The sequence below is a fragment of the Manis javanica genome, chromosome 1 (assembly GCF_040802235.1).
Source record: "Manis javanica isolate MJ-LG chromosome 1, MJ_LKY, whole genome shotgun sequence".
Taxonomy (NCBI): Eukaryota; Metazoa; Chordata; class Mammalia; order Pholidota; family Manidae; genus Manis; species Manis javanica.
The window spans coordinates 234,995,492-235,012,133 of record NC_133156.1 but is presented as its reverse complement, the minus strand read 5'-3'; the positions used below and the strand labels follow the sequence as shown (position 1 = coordinate 235,012,133).

Below are 16,642 nucleotides of genomic sequence, written 5' to 3'. Positions count from 1 at the left end.
GTTGTTACTGGCACTATAAAATAGGAATAGGAAATAAACAGCTCACTACTTAAATGAGCATCTTAGATGAAAAGGTGATCTTTCACTTTTAGGATTCTATATGGCACTAATTATACAAGGCCGTGTCAAAATACACTAGTGGACCAATGAGATCTCACATCTGGAGAATCTCCAAATATCAATTAGTAAACATACAGGAGCCTTCAGTATTAGCTTTGAATTGAAGTGGATTAACTGGACCAATCATGGTACAGACTCAAACCCAAATCTTAGAAAGAAGCATAAAGAGCATTTCTGGCAACTCCAACTTAAAAGGATAGGTACACACAGGAAGAAAAACAAAGGCACTATTTTCGATCTTTAAAACAGATTAGTCTATTTTGCCCTAGACACAAAGCCAACTTTGGCATAAATTTGAAAGAAGGTTCAACAGAAGCTAAATGCCCTTACTTTCATGTTCTTTTGTATTCTAGGAAAGAGTTTACCCTCTAAACACATTGCTATTAAATCTTTTGGACAAGGGATTACGCTAAGAAATCTGTCAGCACTCCCAAACACAATGATTGCGTCACACCGAGATTCCCTGATCTGGCTGGTTAGTATGTACTGTCAGAGTAAAGGAACTGATCCTTATCCTACTGTATAATAATTATATTCTGGCACTTATGAGCCATGTTTTCCACTTTGGTAATTCAAGAGTGACAGCAGAAAAAGGCAAATGCAAAATTCAAATTTGGTATAATAGCTAAAAAGCATTGCAAACCAGCCATTGTTGAAAGACACAACCATTATCTAAGATTCTCTAAATTGCAGTAATCAGATTACTCTCACATGTATTTCTTACTAGTTTTTTAGCGCTCACGATTTGAATGCCTATAGTGTAGCAGGCACTCCTTTAGGTGCTGGGGATATAACAGGGAAAAGAACAAAACAATGTCCTTGTGACAATGTTTCAAATTATAATGGAGAAAAACACATAAATAAGTAGATAAATAGGTGTAGGGAAAATCTTGTGCTTCAGTGGAAAACCTTATGCATAATCTTGAGTAGGTATCAGCACACATTTTCTTCAAGGGCCAGGTAAATATTTTAAGAGCTTCTGGCTGTTGCAAGAGAGACAAAAGAAGAAAGATCAGGTAAGAGGCCATTATGGTGATCCACACGAGCGGTAGAAGCATAAGTACTGGAACAGCTGGATTTGAATCGATCCTGGAAATGGAGTTGATGTGACTTACTGACGGACTGGACAAGAGGTATGGAGCGGAAGGGAAGAGGTGACACAGAGCTCCTGTGCTCTGGACCTGGGTAACTGGGCAGGCGACTGTTCCTCTGCAGCAAAGGGAATGCCTGGCAGCGGCTGTGTGGAAAGCGGGATTGAGAATTCTCTTGTGGATACATTAAATATGCCTATTAGACATCCACGTGGAAAACCCAAGGAGACGGGTGGATATATAACTCTGTAACTCAGAGGGAAAGGAAAGGTTGGAGACAGAAATTTGGAAGTCCTCTGCACACAGTGTCATCTAAAGCCAAGGACACGTGAGTTCCCCAGGCAGAGAACATAAACAAGAGACAAGTACCAAGCCCCTCAGTGCTCACTGATGCTCAGAGGTCAGGGGGAGAGAGCTGAGGCCCAAGCCCTGGGACACCCCAGCAAGAGTCGGAGCATCCAAGGAAGACTGAGGAGGGCCAGCGGGGCCACAGGAAGAAAACCAGGAGAAGGCGGAGTTCCAGAGCCACGCGCGATGCTTCAAGGTATAGATGAGTTAAATGATCTGCGTATGAGATGTTGGTTAAGGGAGAAGGGCCACTCGGCTGTTCATACAACTCTCCAGGAGGAGGAGTACCTTCTCTACTGGCCAAAATCCTCTCGGCTCTGTTCGTTGTATTTCTAGAGGTTGTGGGACAAACTTGTCATTCACCATATTGCCCCCAGGTATGTGCTATGATCATAAAACAAAAAGAACAAGTCCCTAACCCTAAATTTTAAAAGTAGAACAGGGAAGATAGCATCTATATAAAAAGAAGACACAGCACATCTATGAAGAAGAAGAGACTGGCAATCGGTACTTGATCCCCTGACCACTCCAAGCGCACCCCTCTGGCACTGCATCCCACTCCCTTCCTTTGGGGCATTTACAGTTACTATTGCCACAAGGTGTCAACACAAAGGGTCTTAGGCAGTTACAACTCACCAACATATTCCTGGTTCCAAGCACAGTGCTCAATACATCCTTGCTGAATAAATAAAAGCACTTGCTGGTCTCCTACAATTACTTTTAAAATACAGGAAAAGACAAAAATATGAATAGGCTAAAGAGCAAAGGAGTCATCCAACTAAGAATTTGATACTTATTTTTCAGATATTGCCATATCAAATGTAAAATAACATTTGCAATTTGGATAGCTGATAAAAATGTTATCATCTTAGGAGTTGAAGGTAAGGAATAATTGTTAGGAAGCACTCTATCTAACTAAGCCTTCTGGAAGGTTATGCCAAAACACACAAGAGCAGTAGGATTTGAAATACTGGACTGGAAAAGGATGCCATTTCTGAGGGAGGCCACATAGGGATGAACAAAATATCCAGATATCTTTCTATAACAGACAATCTGACAGTGCGGCTGAGTTTAGAACTAGACTTAACGAATTCAATTCACCACAATGAATAGTCAAAACTATTTGTACTTCGATTTCTTTCTTTTGGTCACAAAACCCATAGAGGAAAAAAAAATACTGGTGAAAAAGAGCGATACCCATTTTTAATTCTTTATCAAGCAAAGACAACCAGATCCGCCCAAATGCAAATATCCATGTATTTACTATAAAGTTTTTCATGCCATATTTCTAAAATCGACTTCCAAATGCTACAATTAAGTTATTAAAAAGCGCCTCGTTGACCACCCCCCAAACCATGCAGCACTTACTACTGGCCTGTTGTCTGAGTTAACTGAAGCACAGGTGCTCAGCCTAGGCCACTGGCTAAACCCTGTGAAGACAGGAGCAAGTGAGTCCAGCAGCGGTATCAGGACCCGGCTCCACCTGACTTTTCTGCATTTGTGAGTGGGTAACTCACAGAAGTGAAGAGACCTAAAGATACTCATTAGACGGAACCTTCCATTACATGCCACAAAATTTGGCTACTAAAAATTTTTTGCATTTCTTTTGGCTTTACATCCTTTGTGAGGATATGTGTGTGTGTTTCATAGTTAAGTGAAGCTAGTATTTTTGAGGTTTTTCTGCTTCTTAACACCTAGTAATCTCTATCTGCAGAGACAAGAGTTTTGTGGAGTTTATGCATTATGCTGGGTAAGTTCAAGTGCTGTTTCCTAATAGAAACAGCAGCATTAGTGCAAGTTAAATATCATCCTTTCTGTCCCATCTGCAGGATCTTCGGCTCCAAAGTACTTTCCAAATTTAAAATATAATTTTAGATTAAATAGTAAAGTTTAAAATATTTAATGACTATTTTGTTGATTTGTTATAAAGAGTACAAACACTTTAACAAAAACAATATAGGCATTTTTTTCCCCAAAGAAAATGGTTTAAAATAAAATGCCTAACAGCCAGTATGAAAACTGGGTTCAGTGACATTGTATATAATCATTATAGTGGCTTAAATTTACATGCTTAAAAAAATACATCCTTAATTAATTGACCTTTATTCTTCTAAATCAAATAGTTACCTAAACAAAAACATTCTTCCTCTTGTATTTCCCATCAAGTTTACACATCCGTATACATTATCAAGCATGCAAGCTATCAACTATCCAGTAATGAGTGGTTTCAGGAGTTCATGATGGGGGGCTTGGATCTCAAGAACATTTCCAGTGGAAACAATGTTAACCACACTGGCTGGGTTTGGGGTTGGGTGCCAGAGGAGACTTGGATTCTCTGTGTAGTTACAGAGTTGCCAAAGGTGTTATTATAAAGAGCTAAGATTAAAATGTATTTTTAAACTTGAAAAGTCATTCTTGGCATTAGTCTCAGGAGCTGCAGTTGAATTCGACCCAAGAATTTAAAAGCAAGCAAACAAACAAACAAAATAACAGATCTTGGTCTCTGAGAGGAAAAAAAAAAGGGAAGAATACTGAGAAAATGGGAGCAGGACTGGAGAAAATCCATTTGGTTATAAAAGACTAGTTAGTTATGGGGTTACGTAAGTGGCAGAGTCTGTAAATCAGAAATTCCATTTAATCTATAAAGATTTCAAGTATTCAAGAAAGATGGTATCACATAGGAAGGCAAAACTTAACAGGCTAAAAGAACATTAGCTGTCTTTATTTTTAGCATAGGCCCAAAGGGGGGAAAAGAGTCTTCGTACCTAATTTATAAGATGTCAATAGAAATCACAGTCCAAACCTCCTAAATTTGGCATGAATCCTATATTAAAAACATACTTCTCTGGTTTTATAGGCCTCAAATGAACCTTTGCGCCAAATATTAGCTTGCTAACTTTGATGCAATCTTAGGAAAAATGGCAGGCTTTCAGACCCCTGGGCTCTCTCCTTGCTCTGAAGGAGTCTCACAGAGGGAAGGTCTCGAGCGAAGGCGAGTGGCACTGTAAAACACTCCGGGCAAGGCAGCAGGGCACAAGGCGGGCCGGGAAGGAACACCTATGTGCAAGTTTCAGCACAATGCTGAGCTGAGCAAGAATGACGTGCTCTCACTGTCCCCACATGCACAGTCACCTAGGAGTGGTCTCTGTGGATTTTCTTCACGGCTTTCTATAAACTCTGAGTTACAAAAGTTGAAACAGAAAAGGTCTTACAAGCTAACATTTGTCAAGAAAGCAATTTGTCACCAGCAAACCAGCAGCCAGCCCCTGTCACTCATGCCAATTAAAGTTCCCATTACTTGTAACAAAAAGACCATCCTGAGAAACAGACCCAGAGAGTCAGAAGTGAATAAAGGGCCTCCTACAGTTTTAAGATCATGTATCACAAACCCGGCCATGAAGAATAACAGAGATAACTAAAAATGTTTTAGGAAGTTTTAATGTCTTGGAATTAGTATTTCTAAGGTTAACTGAAGAAACTAGGGTATAAAATTTTATATAACATCTGACTTCATGTCCATAACACTGTAACTGAAAAATAGTATGTCCCAATATTAATAGTGCTTATGATACTATCAAGGGGGAAATAGGTGGTTTTTATTTTCTTTTACTTTGTGAAACACTTGGAATAAACAGAAATATGCATACATTGTTTACATAACCAAAGAAGCTGTATTTGTTCCTTTTAAAGGTCATTTTGTTAAATGTACCATATGATACCAAAGGAAAAACAATTTTAACATTCCTCTACCCCTCCTGGACCCTGGGAATGGCCGCCTCGCATCTACCCAGCAGAATCTGGGCTGGCATCTCAGGCTCTGTCCTCTTCCTTACGCCCCGCATTCAACTGATTACCAAGCCTGCCTTCCAACCTTAACAGTTCTTCCAATTCTGTCCCCACTTCCACCGTCTCAGCACAAACCAGCAGACGGGCCCCTGCGCGGGCATCCAGACTGCCCTCCCTCCTCCCCCCCAGGGGCTCTCCAGCCTGCAGTTGCTTGTCTACTGAGCAGCGCTCCCCACTGCCTTGGAGTGCTTCCCCCCTTCCACTGGCGGATCCCACATACTTTTTCAAGGAAGAAGGGTCTACCGTCCAAGATACCATCTTACAGGCAGCTGCTGAAGAGCAAAACACAGCGAGCACCTCTAAGAGGAAGATGGAGAGAGACCGCTCCCAGGATGAGAATAAAGTGTAGGGGGCGAGTGGATTCATTCTGTCTTTTTAGACAATGTTCCCAACGGGGATCACACTGGGAAGACTGCCAGGTTGGACTGAGGGCAGGCACTCCGTGATCTCTAGAAATCTTCATCAGTGAATATTGCTGGGACCAGCCACTTGGCAATTCAAGGATAACAACCCCTAAAATGACTGCCTGCCAGCTCACACTTCTTTCAAATTATCCCAGAACCCAAAAAGCTACATCCACTAAAAGGAGGCCTAGCACAGGTAACATGGGCACCGCTGCCTCCCTGTGCTTGGCTGTAGCCTCTTCTGGGTGCTGTCACGGGTTAGTGCCTGTCTAATGATCTGGCAGCCAAAAGAATCCTTCCGAAGAGCAAATGTGATCATATCAGTGTTCCGCTTAAAACTTTTCCCTGACTCCCTGTTCTACATTCCCCACCTGGCTAACAAGACCTTCACGATCTGGCTCCCAGGCCTCTCACCCCGCCCGTCCCTCCCTGTCTACTGCTCAGCCACGGGGAGGACCTTCTCCCTGACCTCCCAAGATCCTTCTGTTGTGCATCGCACTCCAAGCCCCCCTCTTCATCCAGTATACAAACCATCCCTCAGGTCTCTCCCCAGAAGTCAGTTCCACTGGGGAGGTTTCTCTGAGTATCCTAGACACTTCCACCAGTTCCAGGCCTACACTTCCTTACTTCTGGTACAGCATCCATCACACTTAACTGAAAGTGCCTACCTCCTTGGATTCCCTTTCATGTACGATGAATTCCTTGAGGAAGGGGCAGCACCTTGCGCCACTACCCTGCCAGCACTGTGCCTGGCACACAGGGGACACCATACATACACACACTGGTTTCAGAAACGAAGACAAGGAAAGATGGGTAACTGAGAGGAATATGGAAGCAGTGTCTTTGGGAGTCTGGAGAAAAAGAAACAACTTAGAAAAATGGAAAAGCATGCTGTTTGGATGGCGTTCATTTCACCACCAAACAAAAAATACCTCGAAGTGCTTTTAACAACATATTAGCTTCCCGGGACCACAGAAAGTCAACCTCAACCAAAACACTTTTTTCTTGGGAAACACACATTGTTAAGCTCTTTCAAAAGAACTGTCATAAATATGAAGAACTTTCCACACTGGAACTGACAGTGGTTACGGAGTTTACCTCCCTGAAGCTCTGCTCCTCAATACCAGTCACCCTTCACTTCTTCCCAAATCTCAGAAAAGGGAGATGTGTGCTGACCATAAAGTAATTTAATGCCTACTTTGTACTGTGTGTTTTATGTTTAGATCATATTTTGTTTTGTTTTCCTACTACAAACTGAAAAGGTGAAAGAAAGGAAGCTTCTGTCAGACAGGAGATGAATTCTTTAAGGCAGGGAAACAAAGGGACAGGACTGCAAACTGCATGTCGCCACTGATCATGTCAATCTAACAAACTACAATGAGATGACTGGGAGAGAACTAGACTTTTATTTTAGAACTAGACTCCTTGATCACTAATAATACATATACCTAAAGGAAACAAAAATGAATGTGAATCTATAGAATAAAGGCTGAGTTCTAATGTCCATTTTAATGTGAATGTAAGTAGTTTCCCACAAAGAAATGGTTCAGCATTATTTTACTGGCTCCAAGAATCCAGCGAACCTGTAGGTGAGCCTGCTGTGTTTAATTTACACTGCCACATGCAGACCCGAAGTCCCTCAATACATCCAGTTTAAAAATAAAGTATCTTTGTCCTATTTTTATCATAACTCCTATTTGTATTACTTACTGGAATGTAATAGATGCCCATCTTGGGGGTTTCATTGGCAGTAAGAAGCATTCCTAAAAAATAAACACAATGGAAAAGGTAAATACACAGGGAAAAGAAATGTGCCCTTCTCTATTTGTTTATATTTTGAAAATGCTCAGAAAACGGTGTATGGCAGAAAGGCCGGGCCTGGAAGCTGGGCACCCCGGAAGTCAGGTCATGGTCGTCAGACGTGGCTCTCCCAGATGTGGCACCCTAAGTATCGGAAACACCAGCTTCCCCATCTGCAAAATGCTCAGGCTGTCGTAGCTAAGGAAACGAGCCGTTCCCACCAGCAAGTAAGTGCTCAGGTCTATATCCAGTCTGCCACCCTTTTTACGGGGGTAAGTTTTAAAATCTTCAGACATACAGATAAAATGGAGTTTCGGTGCACTATTATAATAATAATGAGGAAGTGAAGAAGAAAGGCTTCTTTCTGTTAATCAGCAATCAGAAAACCAAAGTAAAGTATTTCCCACAAAATGTCACAGCAAAGCAGTTCCTGATGTTCACATTAAACTTCACACCCAAATTGAAAACAAAACCAGGGGAAATGCTACGTGTAGCTACACCAGGAAAGATCTACACAGAACCTAATACTAACCCTCTTACTATACCAAAACAACTCATTCACAAGGGAATTTTAAGACTCAGCCAACAGAGTGGTTAATAATTCAGTCTTCTTGGGATGAGCATTTTTAAAAAGGCAAAAATGAAGTAAGGGACTTCCTCTCATTCAGTATTTCCCTCCAATCCTGCAGCAACAGCAACCTAGGAATCCATTATAGCACCAGAGTATGCTGATGTCTCAGTTTTGGTCTGTGTTCTGCCATATTTGCAACCTACGCCACTTCCTCAAAATTCTCTTGAAGCAGCTCCAACTTTTATAGCTCCTGTTCCAGAATGGCAGACTTTAAATAAAACTGAAATCAGCAACCACTGGGCAGTCCCTTATAATTTACCAAGTGCTTTCACATATATTACCTTAGTGAACATGAAACAACTGTGAGTAAGAAATAACATCGCCCTTATTTTACAGATCAAAAAAGCAAAGCTCAAAGGGACTCAGTGTCCTTGTCATGAGCTAGAGAATTTTAGAGTCAAAATTCAAACTTAAGAGCTCCTTTTTAAAATACTTTTATAGATCAACCAAATTATACTCATTTAAAAAATATATCCATCAAATACAGTACAGGAGCCCACAGAGGGAAGACATTTGGATTATCAGACTACAAAATCATAATTAAGTACGCCAAATGGTAAGGACAATGATTTGGTTCTGCGTTTTAACAGGTATATAATTTTTCTGTTCTTCCTTTTGTTAATACAAAAGCTTGTAAAAGGGATGCTATTTAATGTTGTTACAGAAATGAAATGCTGAGACAGATGAGGTCAACTAATAATCAGAAAGCAGGAACTTAATGTGTCCTCAAAAGAAATCACATCCTGCTCATAACTCCAAAGTGGGAGTCAGTCCTAGACTGACCCACCCTCACACACACACAGACACACACACCACAAAAATACACAAAGGCACACAGTGAAATTGAGAACCAAGAACATATGTTTCAATTAAGCAAAACAAAAATCAGAGGTTTTTCATAGCTTGTAGCTCCTATAAAATGCTTCATGTGGGCACCTTCTCTGGCCCTGAGAATAAATGCTCACTGAGGTCTTGATGAGAGGAAAATCCTCCACTGACTGTGTGCTAAAGTCTCATTAGCAGCACTGCCAAAACTTCTCCTAGACCCTTTAGACATGATTAAGGAAGTCCTGGGGATTGCAGAGATATATTAGAATGAAAAAGAAGATTCTTGCCAAAGACACCCCCTAAGTTTAGCTTCACTGGCTCAACCTTGAACACAGAACACTCAACGAGGAAACACAGCCACACCTACCAAACAAACCAGAGAAAAGGCTCTAATCTAATGACACAGAAGAATTCACTGGACACAGAAAGCTGCTTTCTAAAAGGATCTCACTTGGCTATACATGAACATAATACAAGCTGACCTACCAAACAAAAGCGGAGAAGGTCAGAACTAAAACCAATTATGAGTAAGAAAAACAAACAACCTCACATAATCCCGAGAGTACTAGAAGTTTCGAACAAGTAAGATGCAGAAAAATCAAACCAGTCAAAGAGTTTGTTCAGCAGAAATTAAGATACAGGCAGTGAAGAACTGTGATGCACTGTGCCAGGCGCTTTACACCCACAGATGAGAGTGGACTCGGAGAGTTAGCTGATTTGCTCGAGGCCACCACATAGCTACGAAGAAGAGTAGCTGATATTCTACTGACTCCAAAGTCCATGTAACATGGGACTCTAAAACTATGATAACAACTCAGAGAAAATGAAAAAACATTTTGCATGATCAAATAATAAGCTATTGAAAAGGGCACATAAAAACATCATATAGCAACATGAAAAATGTTTTTAATATAAAGTCAAACTGAAAAACAAAAGACAATTATTTATATATATACTTATATATACGTATAGTGTGAGGGCAACAATTTAAAACATGTGACACAATACAAGACATTCTCTAATGAAGACAGATTCTTGTGAAGAGATTATGGAATTGTGGATGATTTTTCCTTTAAGTTTCCTTTATATTGATGTTTATTGTGGTCTTAACAATAAAAATATGAATTTTAAAAGAGAAGGAAAAGATCAATAGCACCTAGAGTCGCAAGAAACCACCTCCAGTCTGAGAGGCCTGCAGAGCACAATACATGGTGACAGCGTGAGATGGAACCACAGTGCCCTCCCCGGAAATGCCCGCATCTCGGTCTCATCTGCGTGTACTTCAGGGGCTCAAGGGCTCACCAGTGCTCAAGGTTCGAACTAGAAACAGGGCCCTCTGCTGTACCGCTCAATGTGGGCTCCCATGGCCAGGCTGCAGACCCACCCCAGGCCGGGAGATAAGCATGGCGATCAAAAGGAGGAATTCATAAATGCACAGAACATCGATATTTCAGTGACCCCCCAAAAGTATGATCCCTTCTCTAGCAGTTGATTCTTATTACAAAAGCATCAGTCTGTGATGGATTAGAAATTTAAAAACAAAGAGAAAACAAAACGCTGATCTTTCAGATACACTTGAGAAGCAGTGCACTAAAACCCGTGGAATGGGTGATGGCCTGGACGGCTCAGGGCGGGCAACCGGAGGGCAGACCCCTGCGGAAGGAAAGCCCAGCACATTCCTTCCCATGGATTCAGCTTCTGACGTAAGTATGGAGCACGTGATTTCACCATTCAGGGCTCCAAAGATATACAGATGACCTGAATGTTCACAGATGAATGCTTTTCTATGTATTGAGAGGATACTGACAGAGAATGAAAGGCTGCCCTACGTTTACCAGTACGGATGGTCTCCAGTAGCCTGGAATGCAGGTGAGGAATCTGGCCTTGGGTAATTTACATAACTGTTAAACCTGAATTAGGACTTTCTGAGTTGAAAGTCCATTTTCTTTTCTACCAGTGCTTTTGAAACCAGTAATCCTGACTCCCCAGGGCTGTGGTGGGGCTCGGACACATGTGTGAAACTGATGCCCACCAAAGGCACAAGCCGTGCTGTGCCCCAGCTCCTGGGCTGCAGAGCAGCTGCTCGCCCCGTGCAGAGACATGAAGAGACAGCGGAGTGAGCAACACGAGCAGCACACAGGAGCCAGGAAGGCAGAACCATTTCTCAATGTTCTGAGCAGTCTCAGCATTAGAAAAACATTACAAAACAGTAATTGTGATTCGGCTTTAATTACTCCAAAATGAGTAAGTGAGAAGATAAAAAAAGAAGAATGTTTTAGGTTTTCTAAATTATGATTACACTCAGAATGATTAAGCACAGAACATAAAGAGCAGTGCGACAGGGAAGAGTGGTAAAGCAAAGGAAAGAGAGCAAAGCGTATGAATCAGCCCTGCTCAGATCCAAACCCCAGATGCGGCTGAGGACTTGTCTCGCTGTGCTTGCGATCTCCTGGAATGAATTACCAGGCTGGTTTTGTGTCTGATTAACCTCTTACAAGCCATCTGTAAAGCCAACAGTAAAGTCCATCCTCTGTCCAAAACATCACTGTTAAAATTTTTACCTATCATGAAAGTGTACTTTGCAATGAGGAGATCTGGTGGTCAGCCTAACAGTGCCCACCCTCCTCCTCACTGGCAGGCGGATGACTGCGGGATGCGACCTAATGGTGGAGAACTCGGCTGTGCTCTTGTCCAGAATATTTAACCTCAAGTGCATCAAGCCATTAGATTTAACTTCTATTTTAGAAAATATAAGGGCTGGAGGAGCCAGTTAGATGAGATGATGAAAAATCTTCACATAAATCCAGAAAGGGGGACAGTCTATGAGACTATCAACCTGATCTTGGAACAGTCTGTGTTGTGGAGAAGAAAAAGATAGGTGGACTATTGTGATCAAAACAAACTAAAGACACATAATAATTAAATGTAACACACAACTTTGATTATATGCTGGTTCAAAAAATTGGGCTACAAAAGGCATTTAAGGGACAATGAGGGAAATGTGCATGGACTGGATGTGATTGATACTCGGGGATGCCTTTTATCAGTAGGGTAACGGTACTCCCCTAGAAGGACATCTCTCCTCTACAAGATCAGCGCTGCTCTTGGCTAAGGGAAGTACCGCCAGGCCTGCAGTGACTTTTACACCCTGCACCACATCGGTGCCCTCACCTGCTAAAGAGTTCCAAATCGAGATGTTGAACAGAAAGAGCATGCAAGCCACATGTGACTTAAAATCGTCTAGTAGACACATTTAAAAGTAATAAAAAGAAACAGATAAAATTAATTTTAATATATTTTATTAACCCAGTGTAAGTACAAAATATTTTTATTTCAATATGTAATCAATATAAAAAATTAATGATTTACTTCACATTCTTTTTTGGTATGGTGTCTGAACTTTGGTGTATATTTTATACTTAGAGCACAACTCAACTCAGGTCAGTCACACTGCAAGTTTGCAATGGCCAGATAGACAGCTGCTGGCTACCAAAGTGGACAGCACAGGTCAAGCACTTCTTTCTCTTATCACTATCTGCCACCCTTCAAACTCCCTCCGTCCATCCAGCTAACCTGCTCATTACTCCTGTTCCAAGGTCAAGTCCACCTGGTTGCACTCATCTTTATACGTAGCCCAGAGCATTTTAGACCATTCAATACACCCTGGGGACCCCAGCTTTCCCATTTGCAAGGAATTCCTGAACTCACCCCACACAATCCTAGTAAAACTCTCTCAACTATCACAGATGAAAAAGCTCATCACAAAGAACCCGAGTTTCTCATCTTTCTGGGGAGAGGAGCATGTGACCAGAAAGAGCAGGGGCTCCAGGGTCAGTAAAGGCTGGCTCTGACCGAGGCTCTGCCAAACCCCTGCTGGGCGACTAACCCCAGGAAAATTACCTAATTTTTCTCACCTAAGATCTAAGAAAGACAGAAAAGACAAATGTGTGTGCCCTCACTACACAGGATTATAAAGAGATTAATGACATAACTTAGACTGACAGCAAAGAAGCATCTAGTAACTCTTGAGTTCTCTCCTTTCTGTCTTAACTGCGACAGGACCTAATACTTGCCAAGCAGTGCCCTCTGAATGGCTTCTCTTAGCTTCTCTTCTGCTTTAAGAATTGTTGGATCTTTTCCTGTCATTCTGTTCATTCCTAATGTGTTTTTCAGCTGGCTCTTCCTTCTCCTCATTCTCCCTCTAGATGAACTGAGGTCCTGCCCTCTTCCTGTCTCCCCATACTTCCCCATCACTGATCTCATTCCCTCCTGCTTCTGCTGGGATAACCTCCAGTTACAGGCCTTAGAAATTTTTACCCGAGATCTGCTCATCTCAAGGCCACGCTTTCTAATACACACTGGACATGGCTCCCAATGCAAGGCTGTGGGTCAGGGCTGGGCTTCACAGTCACTTGGAAGAGCATTAAAATACATATTTCTGCCCCCCCCCCCCACTGGGCACTCTGAGTACACCTGGGATAGGACCACATGATCTGTGCTTTTTAAAGAGCTTCCCAGGGGCTACTGACGGGCAACCAGGTTTGAAACCCTCTGCCAGACACTGCCACTGTTCCATCACCTCCCACTATTCAACTGTTCAAAAAGAAAACATCCTTCTCTCCAAATCTGCTCTCTCTCGTGCTCCCAATCTCAGCTCAGAGTATCACTTCCCACTCATTTTAGTTCAAAACCAATTTACCCTTTACATGATGGACACAACTGCCTTCTGAGAGCACAGCCTGACCACAGAGCCCAAAACATTCACATGTCATGCCTGGACCTCCACCACGTACGTCCCACTCCATCCCTCCCAGAGCCACCCCGGCTCCAGCAGGGAGCCTCCTCCCTTCCCCGAACAAGCCCCCCGGAGCCTACGGCACCGCACTGTGTCCTGCCCTCCAGGCCTGCTCTTCCTGCACTGTTCCCTGGCACGCATCCCCTCACCTCCCAACCCCACCTATCAAATCTCACTGACCACTCCAAACTCTACGCAACACCAGCCTTACTGATGACCTCCTCTACTTGCTTTGGCTGCAGCCTCCCTAACATGTGGTCTGTGTGCTGTTTGTACACACATAACAGAACTCTTTCTGCTGTCCCTTCTATCCCTCTATCAAAAATACCTGTATCTGTCTGTCCTCCAGACAGATACTGCTTGAGAGTGGGAACTGTTCTCTTTTTCTCTTATGTCCCACCCAAAAGTGTTCCAGACTGGCCTTGAAGGTACTGCTAAGTCTTGAAATCTGACATGGAGTTTGCTAACCAGCACACAACATAGAGTATACCCAAACCCATGGCTTCTCCAAACCCTAGCCTCTATTTCCACACACTATTACTAATCACATAAAACAGCTAAGGAGCACACTAAAATAGCATCTCACCTGCCAGCTACCTAAATACAGCTACCAGTTTCTACTAATAGCTAGGCTGGCTGAGGACTGAGTCACTGAGAGTGCCATTTTCTGAATCATCCCTACCACTTCCTGCTCTTGATTCAATACAGTATCTAAGAATTGTCCTGACCAAGACAAACCCTGTCTTAAGAAATAAAATGAGCTTTAAGCCCAATAAAGCATAGCTTAGCTCTGCCTTACTGAATAACCCATTGCCACATACTGCATACCTGAGTTAGGATAGAGGCAGACATCATTAATGTCATGTTCCGGCTCCAAGGAAGTAAATATTTTTCCCTAAAAGAGTAATAAGCAAAAAATTATTAAAATAGTTAAAGAAAGATAACTTTTGTCAATGTCACATAAAGAAACTGGAAACATAACTACAACCACACACTACTAAGTAAAGAAATGCAATTACCTAATTGAAATCACAGAATTTAAGTTTAAAAAATCTTAGCAAATTAATTTTATCAATTTATCAAATGCTCTCATTTTGGAAATGAAGAAACTGAGGCCCAGTGGGGAGAGGTGATGGAGCCAAGAAAATAAATACAAAGTTTTAAAGATAACATCTACACAACAGAAAAGGGTAAAGTTTGAAATAAAGTTGCACATCAACTTTAAAAACTTTTTATAATCTGGAAAATACATCCTAGTTAAACTTGTACTCAAAGAAGGACGCTGGTCCATGTGGTGACACGGAGACACTGTCTGCATGCCTACAGCACAGGGTTTGGGAGGGTCAAATAAGATACTGGATATACAATGACTTACCAAATCCTACGAACAACTGTGTTAGTCATTACACAGCTAAGGCCCAAACATTTTTATTTTAAATGTGGGGAAAGTGTGCTAATTTAAAAAAAAAGTAAAGGAAGGAAAGTAAAGAAAAAAGGAGACAGGAAGATGGGGGAAGAAAGTGATGAGGGAGATCAACAAGGACAGCAAGTCCAGGAAAACCGAGCCACGGGAATGCCGGCCGAGAGGGCAGATGCGGTCGTCACGACAGAGCCGGAATGAGACACTGCACGAACTGCACAACCACGATTTCAAGAACAATAATGAAAATGTCTGCAGCTCTTGGGTGCATTAAGCCCTTACTTAGAGGCTCCCACCGGCAAAGCGAGCGGGGTGCAGTCAGAACCCAGGGACGCTGGCTATTTCACGCTGAATGAAGAACAGTGGCCCAGTTCTAATTCCAGACAACCAGTGAAATTCACAGCTACCTTCCTTCATCTAAAGTTGCCACTGAGAAAGGAAAGAAGGAAGAAAAAAGAAAGGGGGAAAAAGGGACTATAATAGCATGGAACAAAACAGAAAAGGCACCACAGTTCACAGAAATCCACAGAATGGAAAATGGTAGCAGTTTAAAGTTCTGGGAGGAGTCATTACCTTTAGGTAGGATGGAAGCCAGGCGAAGGCTAACTTCTGCTTTACCAGTATTGCATGAATTAGAAAATATAAAATGCCTGCACTTGTAGCATTAAAAATTTTGTTTTAAAGTAATTAGTTAGGATTATTAAAAAAGGAGCAGAGAAAATTCTGGCCTAAGACACAACTGAATCTTCCTAAGAAAGCCCTCCAGACCCTCCCAATTCAAAGCCAACAAATGCAAGCAGCATAGTGATTTCCGGGCAATAATCAGTGATTCTCCTAAGAAGTGAGAAAAACTGGAAACCCTTCTCTTCTCCTCAACAGTCACAGGGGCTGTGAAGGTAATAGGGCATGAGTGGCAGAACACCCCTCGGGGATAACTCTTGAGTTTCCACAACAGATCCAGAGGGAAAAAAGGTAAGATAAGTAAAGGTCAGTACTGTGAGAGCAATGAAATGAGAATTCAACACAAAGTAATGGTCCATGCAGCCAGGAGTCTGGTAGGGAGCCCATGTGTGATGAGGCACCGCTGTCCTCAGCACAGGCAGCGCCCACGGGAAGGGCTGATGCCTCCCTTTTGGCAACCGATGCTGAGGCCACGGGACCCTCCACCTTGTTCATCTCAAAAATGCATTTTTTTTAAAAAGTGACACTTTCTAACTAAGATGGTAAGTTTGTAATCAATTAAATGCACAAAGAAACCTTAAAAGCAATGAAGGAAGTTCTGCCCATTCAGTTGACGAACCAACCTTTTACTACTGTCTCAAAATACTTAGCTTTTAAAATGAAAAATGGAGAAGAGAA

General features: G+C 42.1%; 1 protein-coding gene across 1 annotated transcript in view; it reads right to left on the bottom strand.

Moving 5' to 3' along the window:
- NOL10 (nucleolar protein 10) overlaps positions 1–16,642 on the bottom strand; it is an 86,316-nt gene that overhangs the window by 48,597 nt on the left and 21,077 nt on the right. The window contains exons 12-13 of the mRNA XM_073216576.1: positions 14,692–14,758; positions 7,520–7,572 (exon numbers count right to left, since the gene is read on the bottom strand). Coding sequence (XP_073072677.1) covers positions 7,520–7,572; positions 14,692–14,758 — 120 coding nt within the window. The remainder of the gene's footprint in view (positions 1–7,519; positions 7,573–14,691; positions 14,759–16,642) is intronic.